Source organism: Acomys russatus, chromosome 8 (genome assembly GCF_903995435.1).
Source record: "Acomys russatus chromosome 8, mAcoRus1.1, whole genome shotgun sequence".
NCBI classification, from domain to species: domain Eukaryota; kingdom Metazoa; phylum Chordata; class Mammalia; order Rodentia; family Muridae; genus Acomys; species Acomys russatus.
Genome location: NC_067144.1, coordinates 1,081,796 through 1,094,329, shown reverse-complemented (window position 1 = coordinate 1,094,329; position 12,534 = coordinate 1,081,796). Strand labels below are relative to the sequence as shown.

The 12,534-nt window shown below is 40.3% G+C and overlaps 1 protein-coding gene across 1 annotated transcript in view; it reads right to left on the bottom strand.

The window, feature by feature from the left end:
* Window positions 1–12,534, bottom strand: part of Prkdc (protein kinase, DNA-activated, catalytic subunit) — a 181,501-nt gene that overhangs the window by 15,955 nt on the left and 153,012 nt on the right. The window contains exons 70-76 of the mRNA XM_051150565.1: window positions 10,554–10,728; window positions 9,152–9,345; window positions 7,163–7,367; window positions 6,509–6,654; window positions 4,779–4,990; window positions 545–632; window positions 304–447 (exon numbers count right to left, since the gene is read on the bottom strand). Coding sequence (XP_051006522.1) covers window positions 304–447; window positions 545–632; window positions 4,779–4,990; window positions 6,509–6,654; window positions 7,163–7,367; window positions 9,152–9,345; window positions 10,554–10,728 — 1,164 coding nt within the window. The remainder of the gene's footprint in view (window positions 1–303; window positions 448–544; window positions 633–4,778; window positions 4,991–6,508; window positions 6,655–7,162; window positions 7,368–9,151; window positions 9,346–10,553; window positions 10,729–12,534) is intronic.

Below are 12,534 nucleotides of genomic sequence, written 5' to 3'. Positions count from 1 at the left end.
ATGAGATCTGATGCCCTCTTCTGGCCTGCAGGTGTACATGTAGGCAGAACACTGTATACATAATAAATAAATCTAATAAAAAATTCTGAATTACACACAATCTTCAGATGTTACAATCTGAGCATGAAGGACCTCAAGGTTTTGCCTACTGACCCAGTTGCCACCAACGAATGGAAATGCTTGTTTACTATATCTTACAGACAGAATCAGATCTAAAGCAAGTTTATCAACAACAGGCAGCACTCAAGCAGTAGCCAAGTGTGAAGCCGCTGCTGCCGTCGAGGCAGCTGTATCTACCCATACCTGTATGAACCTCCTTCTAAAGGGCCCCAAGCCTGGAGCCTGCAGGTCGCCCAAGGCACTGTGCATCCTTTTATACAGCTTCTCAATATTTTCTTTATTTACGGGATTTCTTCTTAGTTCATCTTTTGTATCAGTAATCCAGTCCTGTGACAACAGAGAAAGAAAACAATCAAGAGAGAAGCTAGACTGTAACAAAAATGCTGTCCACATTTATTTTTGGTGTCAAAAGCTGTTTTCTTACCTTAAAGAGCAGTTCAGGATTGGAGAGCTGATCTAGGGCATTAATAAAACCTTGAACCACTCCTCCTTGACCAAGTTTACTTTTTATCCTATAAAAAAATTACTAGGTTTAGGCCAGACATGGTGGCACACATCTTTAATCCCAGTACTCAGAGGAAGAGACAGATGGAACTCTGTGAATCCAAGACTAGTCTGTTCTACAAAATGAGTTCCAGGACAGCCAGGGATACATACAGAGACCCTGTCTCAAAACACCACCACCAATACCAGGTTTAAGTGCTTTAATATTTGAAATATCCACTTGAAATATGGATTTATAACATACACTTTCTCTCTCTCTATATATATACGTTTATATATAATTATACATGCAAACTCATGTCCTACACACACACACACACACACACACACACACACACACCTACTACCAGTGCAGGGAAATCGCGACTTCAGAATTATATCCAACATTAGATTAGTATCTGCTCTTTAAAGTAGGAGTCCTCAACCTGTGGATCGTGGCACCTTTGGGAGGGCCAAGCGACCCTTTCACAGAGGTCACATATCATACATCCTACATATCAGATACATGATTCATAAACATAGTCAAACTCAGTTATGAAGTAGCAATGAAAATAATCTTACGGTTAGAGTTCACTACAATATGAGAAACTGTATTAAAGAGATGCAGCATTAGGAAGGTTGAGAACCACTGCTTTAAAGAGTTAAAGGTCTTAGGCAAAGTGAAACTAGCTCTGTAGTAGATATGGACACTGATGGATACAGTTTGCTTTTGCTCTGAGCATCCTGAAGAATGGCAGGTCACTTTCTCACACATACTTTTCATATTCACTTTTAAAAACAGTCTCACTGTGCTAGACTCTGTTCAGAGATGGTATAACTGGTGTGCAAGGTGGTATGTGTACAAACTGTGACAGATGATCTATCTTTCATCTTCCCTGGTAACGAGGCAACTCAGCTCATAAAACTATTGTTTTATGCAATGATTTTTAAAAATCATTAATCATTTTATCACTCCGTTCATTTTAATGCAAACAACACAATTTTGCTTATCTTTATGGTTGAATAAAACTCTACAGAGTATCTCTATGACACGTTCTTTATGCATTCACGTTGGTAGACACTCAGGCTGATGCCACCAACTGGCTGTTGTGGCAGTGCCACAGTACGTAAGGATATGCAGGTCTCTGCAGTAATGTGGCTTCTTAACAGTCTATTCCAGGATCAGTATGGCTGGATCATGTAGCAGGTCTGTCTGTTTGTTTCACTATTGTTACTATCTGGAGACAGGGTTTCATTATATAGCCCCAGCAAAAAGAACAATTCTGGAGGTATCACTACAAAGCCATAGTAACAAAAACTGCACGATACTTACACAAAAACAAACAGGCAGAGTAATGGACTAGAACAAAGGACTTACATATAAATCCACTTGGTTATGTGCAGTGACCAGATCTTTGACAAAGGTGTTGAAAACAGAAAATAGAGCTTGTAGGCCACATAAATGAAATCGTATGTCAGGACAACAACAAACCAAAAAGAAATAGAACTACCATATGACCTAGATATACTACATCTGTGAATATACACATAGGAATTTGAGTTACATAATTACAGAGATACCTGCATATCTTTGCTTCCTATAGCAACAGTTAAATCCACTTCATGAGCCCATTTATTGGTTAGATTCTGTCGTTTTTTGAGTAGTTTTTTCAGTCATTACTCTTCTGTTTCACTAATTTTTTTTCTTTATTTTTTTGGGTTTTCAATATACAGGGTTTCTCTTTATAGCCTTGGATATCCTGAATTTGCTTTGTAGACCAGGCTGGCTTTGAACTAACAGAGATCCACCTGCTTCTGCTTCCCAGAGTGCTGGAATTACAGGCATGTACCACCATGCCCGGCTATATATACATATACATATACATATATATATATATATATATATATATATATATATATATATATAAATATTTTGTTTCTATTTCATTAATTTATGCTCTGACTGTTATTATTTACTACCAGCTACTGATCTGGGGGTCTGGCTTGTTTTTAGTTTTCTATTATCTTGAGGTGTATCGCTAAGTTATGTGAGATCTCTATAATTTCACAAAAGTAGGAACTTTCAGCTACACACTTTCTTTTTCTGTGACAAACTTTTGTTTCTCACAGGTTCTTTTGTGTTTTCACTTTAGCTAATCCTAGGAATATAAAACCTTTTCTCCTGATTTTTTCAATAGCACACTCACCACTTAACAGTTCATTGTTTCATCTCCATGAGTTTGTATATTATCTACAACTACAAACTACTAAAATTACAGTTTCTTGGTGATTTCTAGTTTGATTCCATTGTCACCAGATAAATTATTTTAATTTGTTCAATATTAATTAAGACTGAGTGTCCTGGAGCTGGAGAGATGGCTCAGAGGTTAAGAGCACTGTCTGTTCTTCCAGAGGTCCTGAGTTCATTTCCCAGCAACCACATGGTGGCTCACAACCATCTATAATGAGATCTGGTGCCCTCTTCTGGCCTGGAGGCATACAAGTGGGCAGAACACAGTATAAATAATAAATAAATAAATCTTAAAAAAAAAAAAAAAGACTGAATGTCCTAAAATACAACCTATTTTGGAAAGAGTTCCATAGGTTGCTGAGCAGAATGTACATTCTGCAGTTGTTGAGTAGAATGTTCTGTTCATTTAATGTATTTAATACTAATGTTTCTGTATTTTGTAGGGGGATTTGGAAAACCTATGTACAGATGAGACTCAGGTAATAAAGCCACTCTATTATTTTGAAGTCACTGAATGCCCTTGATATCCAGAAGTGTTTGTCGTTTGGCACAGGTTTTACTGGTGTTTGATGTACACAAACACCTCTCGGTGGAGAACATGCCCAGAAAGCAATGCATTGACACAGCATGTTTGTAATAGTCACACCCAGGGTCATTATATCATTGGTCTCAACTCACAAGTAACCAAAGAAGTGCAAAGGGTGACACTTTAGACCATCTATTGGGCCCTCATTCAGAAGGCAGACCTCTCTTTGTGTGTATGCATGATGCATGTACACACACACACTATGTACTATATACATGAGTGTTCGAGTGTGTGCACTTGTGCGTGAACAAATCAAGGCCAAAGCAGCATCCTGGGTGTCTCACGTTCTGCCTTATTGCACTGAGACAGAGTCTCTCAATAAACACAAGGCTCACTGTTTTGCCTAGGCTGCCTGGTCAGTAAGCTCTCAGGATCTGCCTGTCTCTGCTTCACAATGCTGAGGTTACAGGTACATATAGCTACAGGTCCTGGGATGGGAACTCAGGATCTCGTGATTGCAAATAAGTGCTTTTACTCACTAAGCCATCTCTTCAGTTTCTCTGGATTCATAATCTTTATATTTTTATCTATTTATTTGTGGTATGTGGTTTATATATAGCTCAGGCTGCCTTCAAACTTCAGACTCTCTTCTCAGAGCTTCCAGAGTATTTGTGACGACAGGAATATATCACCATGCCAACATTTCAATACATCTTAAAAAAGTAGCTTCAGAATAGTCTTAGTTGGGGTTTCTACTGCTGTGGTAAACACCAAGACCAGAAGCAACTTGGGGATGAGAGGGCTTATCTCAGCTTACCGCACTCAGGTCACAATCTACCACTGGGGAAGACAGGGCTGGACCTTAAGGCAGGAGCCTGGAATCAGGAACTGAAGTAGAGGCCATGGAGGAGTGCTGCTTACTGCCTTGCTCCTTAAGGTTGGTTTGCTCAGTTCTTATACAACCCAGGACCAACTGCTCAGGAGGGACTTCATCCTCAGTAAGCTGGATCCTCCCTTATTAGTCAATAATCAAGAAAATGTCCCACAGGCCAATCAGGTGGGAGTATTTTATCATTTGGGGTCCTCTCTTCTTTGATGACCCTAACTTGTATCAAATTTGCAAAAACAAACCAACAAGAACTGATTGCAAAAATTATCTCATTTAGTCTGTGTTATTCAAAAGATTATTAACTATGAGCATGTAGACAAACACCCAAAACAAACTATTTTCAACAGGAGAGAAACCCTGTAACAAGTAATATACGAAGAAACACTCAATTGATATCTAGGAATTTCTATGTTTCATGAACAGCTCAAAAACATTTACAGGTTTTTGCTTTTACCACACAAAATTTTTATACCCAGTATAATCTCACTAGCCCAGTTCCAAAACATTACCTCTCAACAAATGCTTTATTATCATGACCAGAAGAAGTGTGCTTAAAGGAGTAGCTTTCACTGCTTATTATAAAAGGGTAGATAATGGCCTGTGGGTAGTTATCAGCAATCTCTTCCACAGTGTGCTGCACTGCAACGGCTTCCTCTTTGTCCAGTAAGGCCACCATGTGGCTGATCCAGCCAATGAACTGCCAGCAAGGAATGGATGAAATCTAAAATTTAGAAAAGTATAGTTTGAAAACGAACAAAATACTTAACACTATTTACCATAAAGGTAAAATATGTTCAATATGAAAAGTCTTAAATGTAGTGAGAGGCCTAAAAGATTTTAAAAATTGGCTAAACCCCGATATAGGAGACAAGCAGCTATACAGACTCCGGGAGAAACTGGGGGTGCAGTCCCTCCTGAGCTAACACGATACTGTCCCCTAGCAACCCACCCGGATGGCTACTAAAACCAAGGCCACCAGAACCACGCATAGCCTCAGCGCCTATCTAAGGGTCATAAAAATTCTTTGAAGAAACAGACTTAAAAGGTAGGAAAACAGCTGTAAGTGTAACAAAAATAATTAAAGGGCTTCTTTCTCTCTTGGACATGTCTCCCACGATTAGAAGTTTTCCCCCCTTAATTTCTCACTTTCCTTCAATTTTTAACTTTTCTGTAATTCTTAGTAAAGCTTGCAAAACAAAACAAAACAAAAACAAAAAACAAAAAAACCAAAACCAAAAACAAAAACAAAAATAGACTACTAAAAAAGTCTCCACACTCAGAATAAGGCACAGTTAAGAGGCTTGACAGCATGGCAGAACTGCAAGGCTCAAAGATGAACACTGTTTAAGATTTTTCTGGGAAAATGGCTCAGTTGGTAAAACAGAACTAAGTTCAGTTCCCAATATCTATGGGGAAAAATGAAGTACAGAAGTGTGAGCCTATAATCCCAGTGCTGAGGAGGCAAACACAGGAGGAAATGGGGCTTGCTGGTCAGCCAGTCTAGCCAAATAGGTAAGCTCCAGGATCAGGTAGAGGCCACCTCAAAAGACAACCTGAGCACTCATGCACACACAAATACAGCGGCAACAAAGACCTTGCTACCTAAAGCAGCAGGGTACCACGTCAAAGCCTGCGTCTATTTCCTAGGAGCCTTTCAGAGCCCTGTTCCTTTATAGATGGGGCCTTCCCTACTCACACAGGGCTCACAGGCTGCGGCCATGGCCAGCACGTGTGTACCCAAGTGAGCCACAGAGCAAGGGTACGAAGGCTGCAGGCTGTTGTAAGAGCATATGTGAATCTCCTCACCCTAGGTTAAATAAAAACTAAGCACAAGGTACCAGCAGATGTTACAGACTGCAGCCTCATTTTGCAAAATTCCACACAAAGTCCCTGTCTCAGCTCCAGAAATATTATTCCTTGATTGATTGGTTTGGTTCTCGTTCAGATATACTGTTTTCATTACAACCACAAAGAAAAACAGGTAAATGTGGGAGCACACATCTGTAATCCTGAGATGCCGGAGGGAACAGGAGAATCACAGCAAATCACAAACAGGGCAGAGTGTAGATAACCCAGATTGCCCTGTGATCTCCACATGTACGATGGACCATGTGCACACACATAAAAGTGAAAAAAGAAAAAGGCCAGAACATGTGTATTACACACACTGAGTCTGGCTGTAAGTAAAAATATGTCTTTAATCCCTGAAAAGTTGTCTTCCGTTCTCAAGAATACCAACCTCTTTCATCATTATGTGTAAGGTCTCCTCTGAATACTGTTCTATAATCTGAAGTAACCTAGGAAACCTCAGCCTGGCTTCGGAAGAATTTAATTTTAATGCTCTCAACATTTTCTCCACCACAAGTGCTGGATACGCTTCCAGTTCTACAGCAAAGACAGCAAAGAGGATACCAATGGTTAGCACTCAAACCGTACATGTGACAAATGATTAGTTTCACTTTTTTGGCTTCTTTTTTTCAGTCTGTCATGTTTGCTAATCTCTCAGGAAGCAGTCTCATCCTGTAGTGAGAGCACACACTGGATGAAGCTTCTGATTTTATTCCCAGAGCGGGAGGCCGAGCACATGAGCCAGTAACAATTGGCAAGTAAACGAAGCAACTGAGGCAGAGCAGAACGCTAAGTTCAAGGCTGGCCTGGGCTACATCGTGAGGCACTGTCTCTAAATGTTAAGGGCCAGTGTCTTAGCTCAAGTGGAGTTCTTGAGCATTATCAAGGCTAGTTGAAACCCACAGTCTATTTAAATACAGGCATGTTATCTGGAGATACTATTTCTAAAGATGAAACAAAGTAAATATTTGTCATTTGAAAAAACACACGCATGAGATCAAAAGCATCTACACATTTTTCAAGCTTACATATAGGAAACACTAACCTGCACTTCTCTTCTGTGAAGCACTGGATGTACTCTCTTCTACCTTTCGGAGCTGTTGGTCGCAGAAACCTACCAGTGTCATGTAAGCACGGGCCTGCTCAGCTGCAGCCTCGTGGCCCCAGCAGGAAAGCTGGCTTTCCTTTTCGGCGGACTGCGCAGCCATGGAGAGGTGATAGAATGCTCTCTGGTACAGACCTGAGATTACCTGGAATTCAGAAACTGTGTGACTAGATCAATAGCTTTGAAATAACACTGAGAAGTTTTGTGTGGCGTGTGCAATCTCAACTCAGGCAAGGAGAGTTTGATGTCAGCCTGGTTGATAGTGAGACCCCCTTTTGTTTTGTTTTGTTTTACTTATTTTATTATGTACACAATGTTCTGCCTGCGTGACTGTCCACAAGATCTCATTATTGATGGTTGTGAGCCACCATGTGGTTGCTGGGAATTGAACTCAGGACCTCTGGAAGAGCAGACAGTACTCTTAACCACTGAGCCATCTCTCCAGCCCCTGAGACCCCCTTTTGAATAAAATAAACAATTAATACTGAAAGCTGTGTTAGTTGTGGTGTGCATGTGAGTACATGCCCCCCACGCCCCAATGCAAAGCAGTAAGTAATCCCAGTAAAATCTGGAACATACAACAACCAGACAAACTGAAGAGAACATGCCAGTCAGTGAGCGAGCCATGCAAAGCTGGGCCAGTCTAAGGCACTGTGAACTCCATGTGACGCACACAAAAGGACACAAGCTGGTGCTGTATGCCACGTCCTACCAAGGTGTCAGTGACACAGAAAAGGGAGAAGGTAGGACCACATGACTGCACTGAGGCATGATGGAAGGTGAAGAAGAGGCTATTAAAAGTCTAAAATTAAGCCGGGCGTGGTGGCGCACGCCTTTAATCCCAGAACTCGGGAGGCAGAGGCAGGCGGATCGCTGTGAGTTCGAGGCCAGCCTGGTCTACAAAGTGAGTCCAAGATGGCCAAGGCCCTGTCTCGAAAAACCAAAAAAAAAAAAAAAAAAAAAAAAAAGTCTAAAATTATCTGAAAATGAAAACAATACAAACACACACACCACTGCCCCACAGACTAAGTGAAACAGCACTGATAGTAAAGGCGGCTGGAGAAACCATCTCAGTGGAAATTAGTGATAAAACTTCATATACTAAAGCTTGTTTTAAAGATTTGTGGTACCGAGTTGGGTGTGGAATCCCAGTGTTCTGGATGCAGAGGTAGGATTGTTCTGGGTTTCAGGCCAACCTGGTCTGCCCCAGCAGTTCCAGGATGGCCAGGGCTTCACAGCAGGGGGAAAAGCAAAACAACAACCAAAGCTCTGTATTATATTCAGGAGCTGGGATGTAGCTCACTCGGTACAGTGCTCGCTTAGTTTACATGAAGCCGTGAGTTCAGACCACAGTACTACAGAAACTGGATGTTGTAATCCTAGCATATGGGAGGAGGTACAGAAAGTCTAAATTCATTCTTGGTTAGAAAGCAAGTTTAAGACATGCCTGGAAAGCTGGGTATGGTGGTATACTCGGGAGGCAGAGGCAGGAGGAGCTCTGTGAGTTCGAGGCCAGCCTGGTCTACAAAGTGTGTCCAGGACAGACAAGGCTACACAGAGAAACCCTGTCTCAAAAAAGAAAACAAAACAACAAAAAAAGACATGCCCGAAATACATATGACATGGGCTCAAAAATAAATGAACAAACAAAACAAAAGCAAAAAAGAAGGTATCATTCAAATAATAAATAATAGGAAATACATGGATTATTCAATTTTCCACATAAGAAACTTGAAACAATAGTTGTCAATCCTTTCATTTTACTTCGTTAGCTATGTTTTAAGACCAGGCCTCGCTCTGTAGCTCAGGCTCACACCAACAGACACTAATTACACTGGCTTTTAACCTATTTTGAATCCACAGAATACAGTCTCATTGCCCTGAGGGCAGCACACAGCACAAGAACTGCCTCTCTTCCATTTTCCTTACCCTCTCTGTGCTTTCTGTGTTTGATCCAGAAACTGCCAAGACTGATTTGGCCTTGCTTTCCTCCAGGTCAGACAGGCACGACGGCTCCCTGCTGAGGGCATCAGCCATGATCCTGAAAGTGGTGCCCAGGAGAATGTTCTGGTCACAAGAGGCCTGAATATTTTTATTGAAGTAGCCTGAAATGTTGCCCTCATCTGTTGGATTAAAAGGAGAGAGAAAAATATTTTTTTTTAAATAAGAAATTGACAGTCAGTAAATTCTTTTCTATTAAGAGATCAACTAAAATCTTAGACGTATGAGAACTTGGCTTCAGTTTCTTATGAATTTCTTTAACTCACTGATTAATAGAAAATGTTTTTCATTAAAAGTAAACATTGACATCCACAGAGTTGAGTTTAAAAGTAGACATAAAATTTTTATTCTAATATCATCTGTTACATTTTATCAAATTCCCAGTGTTGTCTGTTGCAAAGAACAGGAAATGGCTCTTATTAAACAAGGATTAGAGTTCTGCTTCTGACCACATGGTGCTGGGCAAGGAACTCAGGGCTGCCTGCTACAAAGCTCAGCAGCTCGCATCCTGCTTGTGGCAGCCTGGGTCCCGACACGTGATCATTGCCACCACTTGCTCAGCTTATAGGCTCTGCGTCTCTGCCTGGGCTCCAACTAAAGGACTGTTGTTATGGTGGGTACTCAATACTATTACTTTTACTGGGGAGCAAACGCAGGGCCTCAAACCTGCCAGGCAATTGTATTTATAGTCATATCAGCATAATGACCCAGGAAGCCCTACCTTCCTGTTTCTTCCTGTTTCGGGGTTTGTGTTTTGTTTGTCTTTTTGTTTTTCGTTTTAAGACATTCTCCCTGTACAGCACTAGCTGGTATTGAAATTGTGGCAATTGCCCTGCCTTGGCCCCCTCAATGCTGGGATTGCAGGGGTGTGCCACTACATGTGGATACTAGGATGCTTTCTGCACCTAAGGTTAAGTGGAGAAAGCAGTCCTTTTCATGGTCCTCAGACAGTGTTCTGTGCTGCAGCCGAGTCCCACTGTGTGCCCTGAGGTGAGCACGGCAGGAGCCTTGGATCCAACACATGCCCAAGGAAGAGCTTCGCCTCTTATGCTTAGAGGCTGAAAACTAAGTTAAATATCAAAGAGAAAAAGTTTAATTTCCACTTTATTTTAAAGGTAAACGTAACTCTGAATGTTGTACTGCATTAGTGCATAGAACTCCCAAGCTCTCCTCATAAGGAGACGACGTCAGTCTGGGACACTCTTTACTGTTATCCATAACATTCATAAGGCAGATTTCAACTCTCAGATAAACAGCACAAAGAACAGCTTTTTGAAGACACTATAAAACCACATTCTCAAGTCTGCACAGATGGTAGCAGCCCAATTACCCAGCAGCATGATGGCTTTGAGCATGCTGAGGACTTGCTCCTGAGGGCTCTGGGTGCGGCTCCGGCAGTGGCTCAGCTGGGTGTAACTGTGCATCCACTGCACTTGCCAAGTCTCTCTTGTTCTTGATTGTTTACGCATCTCTTTCAGGAGTTTCATGGCAAGTGAGAAATTACTCTACATGAACAGAAGAAAAAGTAAAAGTTTGAGACATCTCAGTATAGAGTCAGAGGGGCTGGAGTTTCCAGTAGCTCTGCAGGCAGCAGAGAGCATTAGCGACATGATCTATACCTAAGAAAACTAGCTTTTTTTTTTTAATTTTCACTGTCATCTCCTTTCTTTAAGTTGCTATTTTACTGCTCCTTTCCTATTACATAGGATGTGTACATCAGGCATGAAAAGGTAAAGTACCGTCCACATCTGACCACTCAGGAAATTACTTTAAAAAAAGGTTTTTAGCTGGCCTGTTTCCCTTGTTACATACCACAATATGCCCTTGAGCAGTGAATTCATTTCTTCAGCTGTGTAATTAAAAAAATATATATATATATATTCTCTGTGTATGTGGGTGCATATGTGTATAAAGGTTTCAGGTCACCTCAGGTGTCATTTTCAGGTGCTGGTCACCTTGTTTATTTGATTCAGTGTCTCTTACTGACTTGGAGCTTACAGAGTAGGCTAGGCTGGCTGGCCAATGAACCCTAGAGATCGACTTGTCTTTTATGCCTTCAGAGGGAAAACATGGTTGGACTCAGGGATGTTTCTCTTTTCCTTTATCTTTCTTTCTTAGGTTTGGAGATAGGGACTGAAAGGAAAAAAGGGAGAATATAGAAATATATAGGGATGATAGGACAAACATTAGCTTTAGTGATCTACTCTTCAACTTACGGCCTTAATTGACACTCACAAGGGTATAGAATTTTGCATGTTGATACAAAATAAGTTAATTTTACATTATTCTTCATACACATTATATATATTCCTACTCTAATATGAGGTATTGTACCCATATAACTCAATTATAATACAAGGTTTACTTCCAATACTTTGAAAGTGCTATTGCAGGCTATTTATTTTAAGTTATACAAGTTAATTGTTAATTGATCAAATCATGATCATGTCAATTATATTTATATTTATATATTTATATATATGTATTTATATATATTATATATATTTATATATATATATTTATATTACAGGAATATACATCCTAGCTGTAACAGATAGATATGATTCTGTAGATAAAGTAAAATAGATAACGTCTTCAAAATCCTCAGAGACCTACAGAATATGGCATTTAAAGGTGTTTTTACTATTCTGAAGATTCATTGACACTGAGACAGATTAACTCCTGGCAACACCTATCCTCCCTCAAAGAACTTCCTTATGGAGCTGGCTTCAAATGTAGCAAACCAGCCACTGGGCAAAATGTCCTTGTTTCTGCCACAGACAGTATTCTGCCTAAAATCAGGCAAACTTGGATGCAGGCAGAGTTTATGGCCAAACTCTGCCAAGACAGGGTAAGCAGTTCCTCAATTGTTTCTGCCTCACAAATATGTCTGCCAGATATACTGGGCCAGAAGGCTGAAAATGATGCTCCAACGCTATAGACAGTTTTGGGTGACTGTTCAAGCAGCAAACAGTCACTGTCATTTTTTTTTCACTTTGGAAGCTGATAATCTACACTTCTGGTTTACTGAGGTAATGAATTTTATTCCTTCTCAAGTCTCTGATGGTGTTGAAGACGATAGTTTAGTTTTACAATTAAGCTTAGTTGTTTAGGGGTTAAGATATTTTAAGGTCTAAATAGATGTTTTAAGTTTGTATTGATGAGAGATATTGATTTATGTTCAGAATTTTAGATGCACCAAGATAGGAAAGATGTTTTCTTCGAGGTGACCAAATACAAATAGCCAAAACACTAAGAATATAACATTTATATAATTCCTGATTGTTTCATGGTTCTTCTTGCTGTATGTA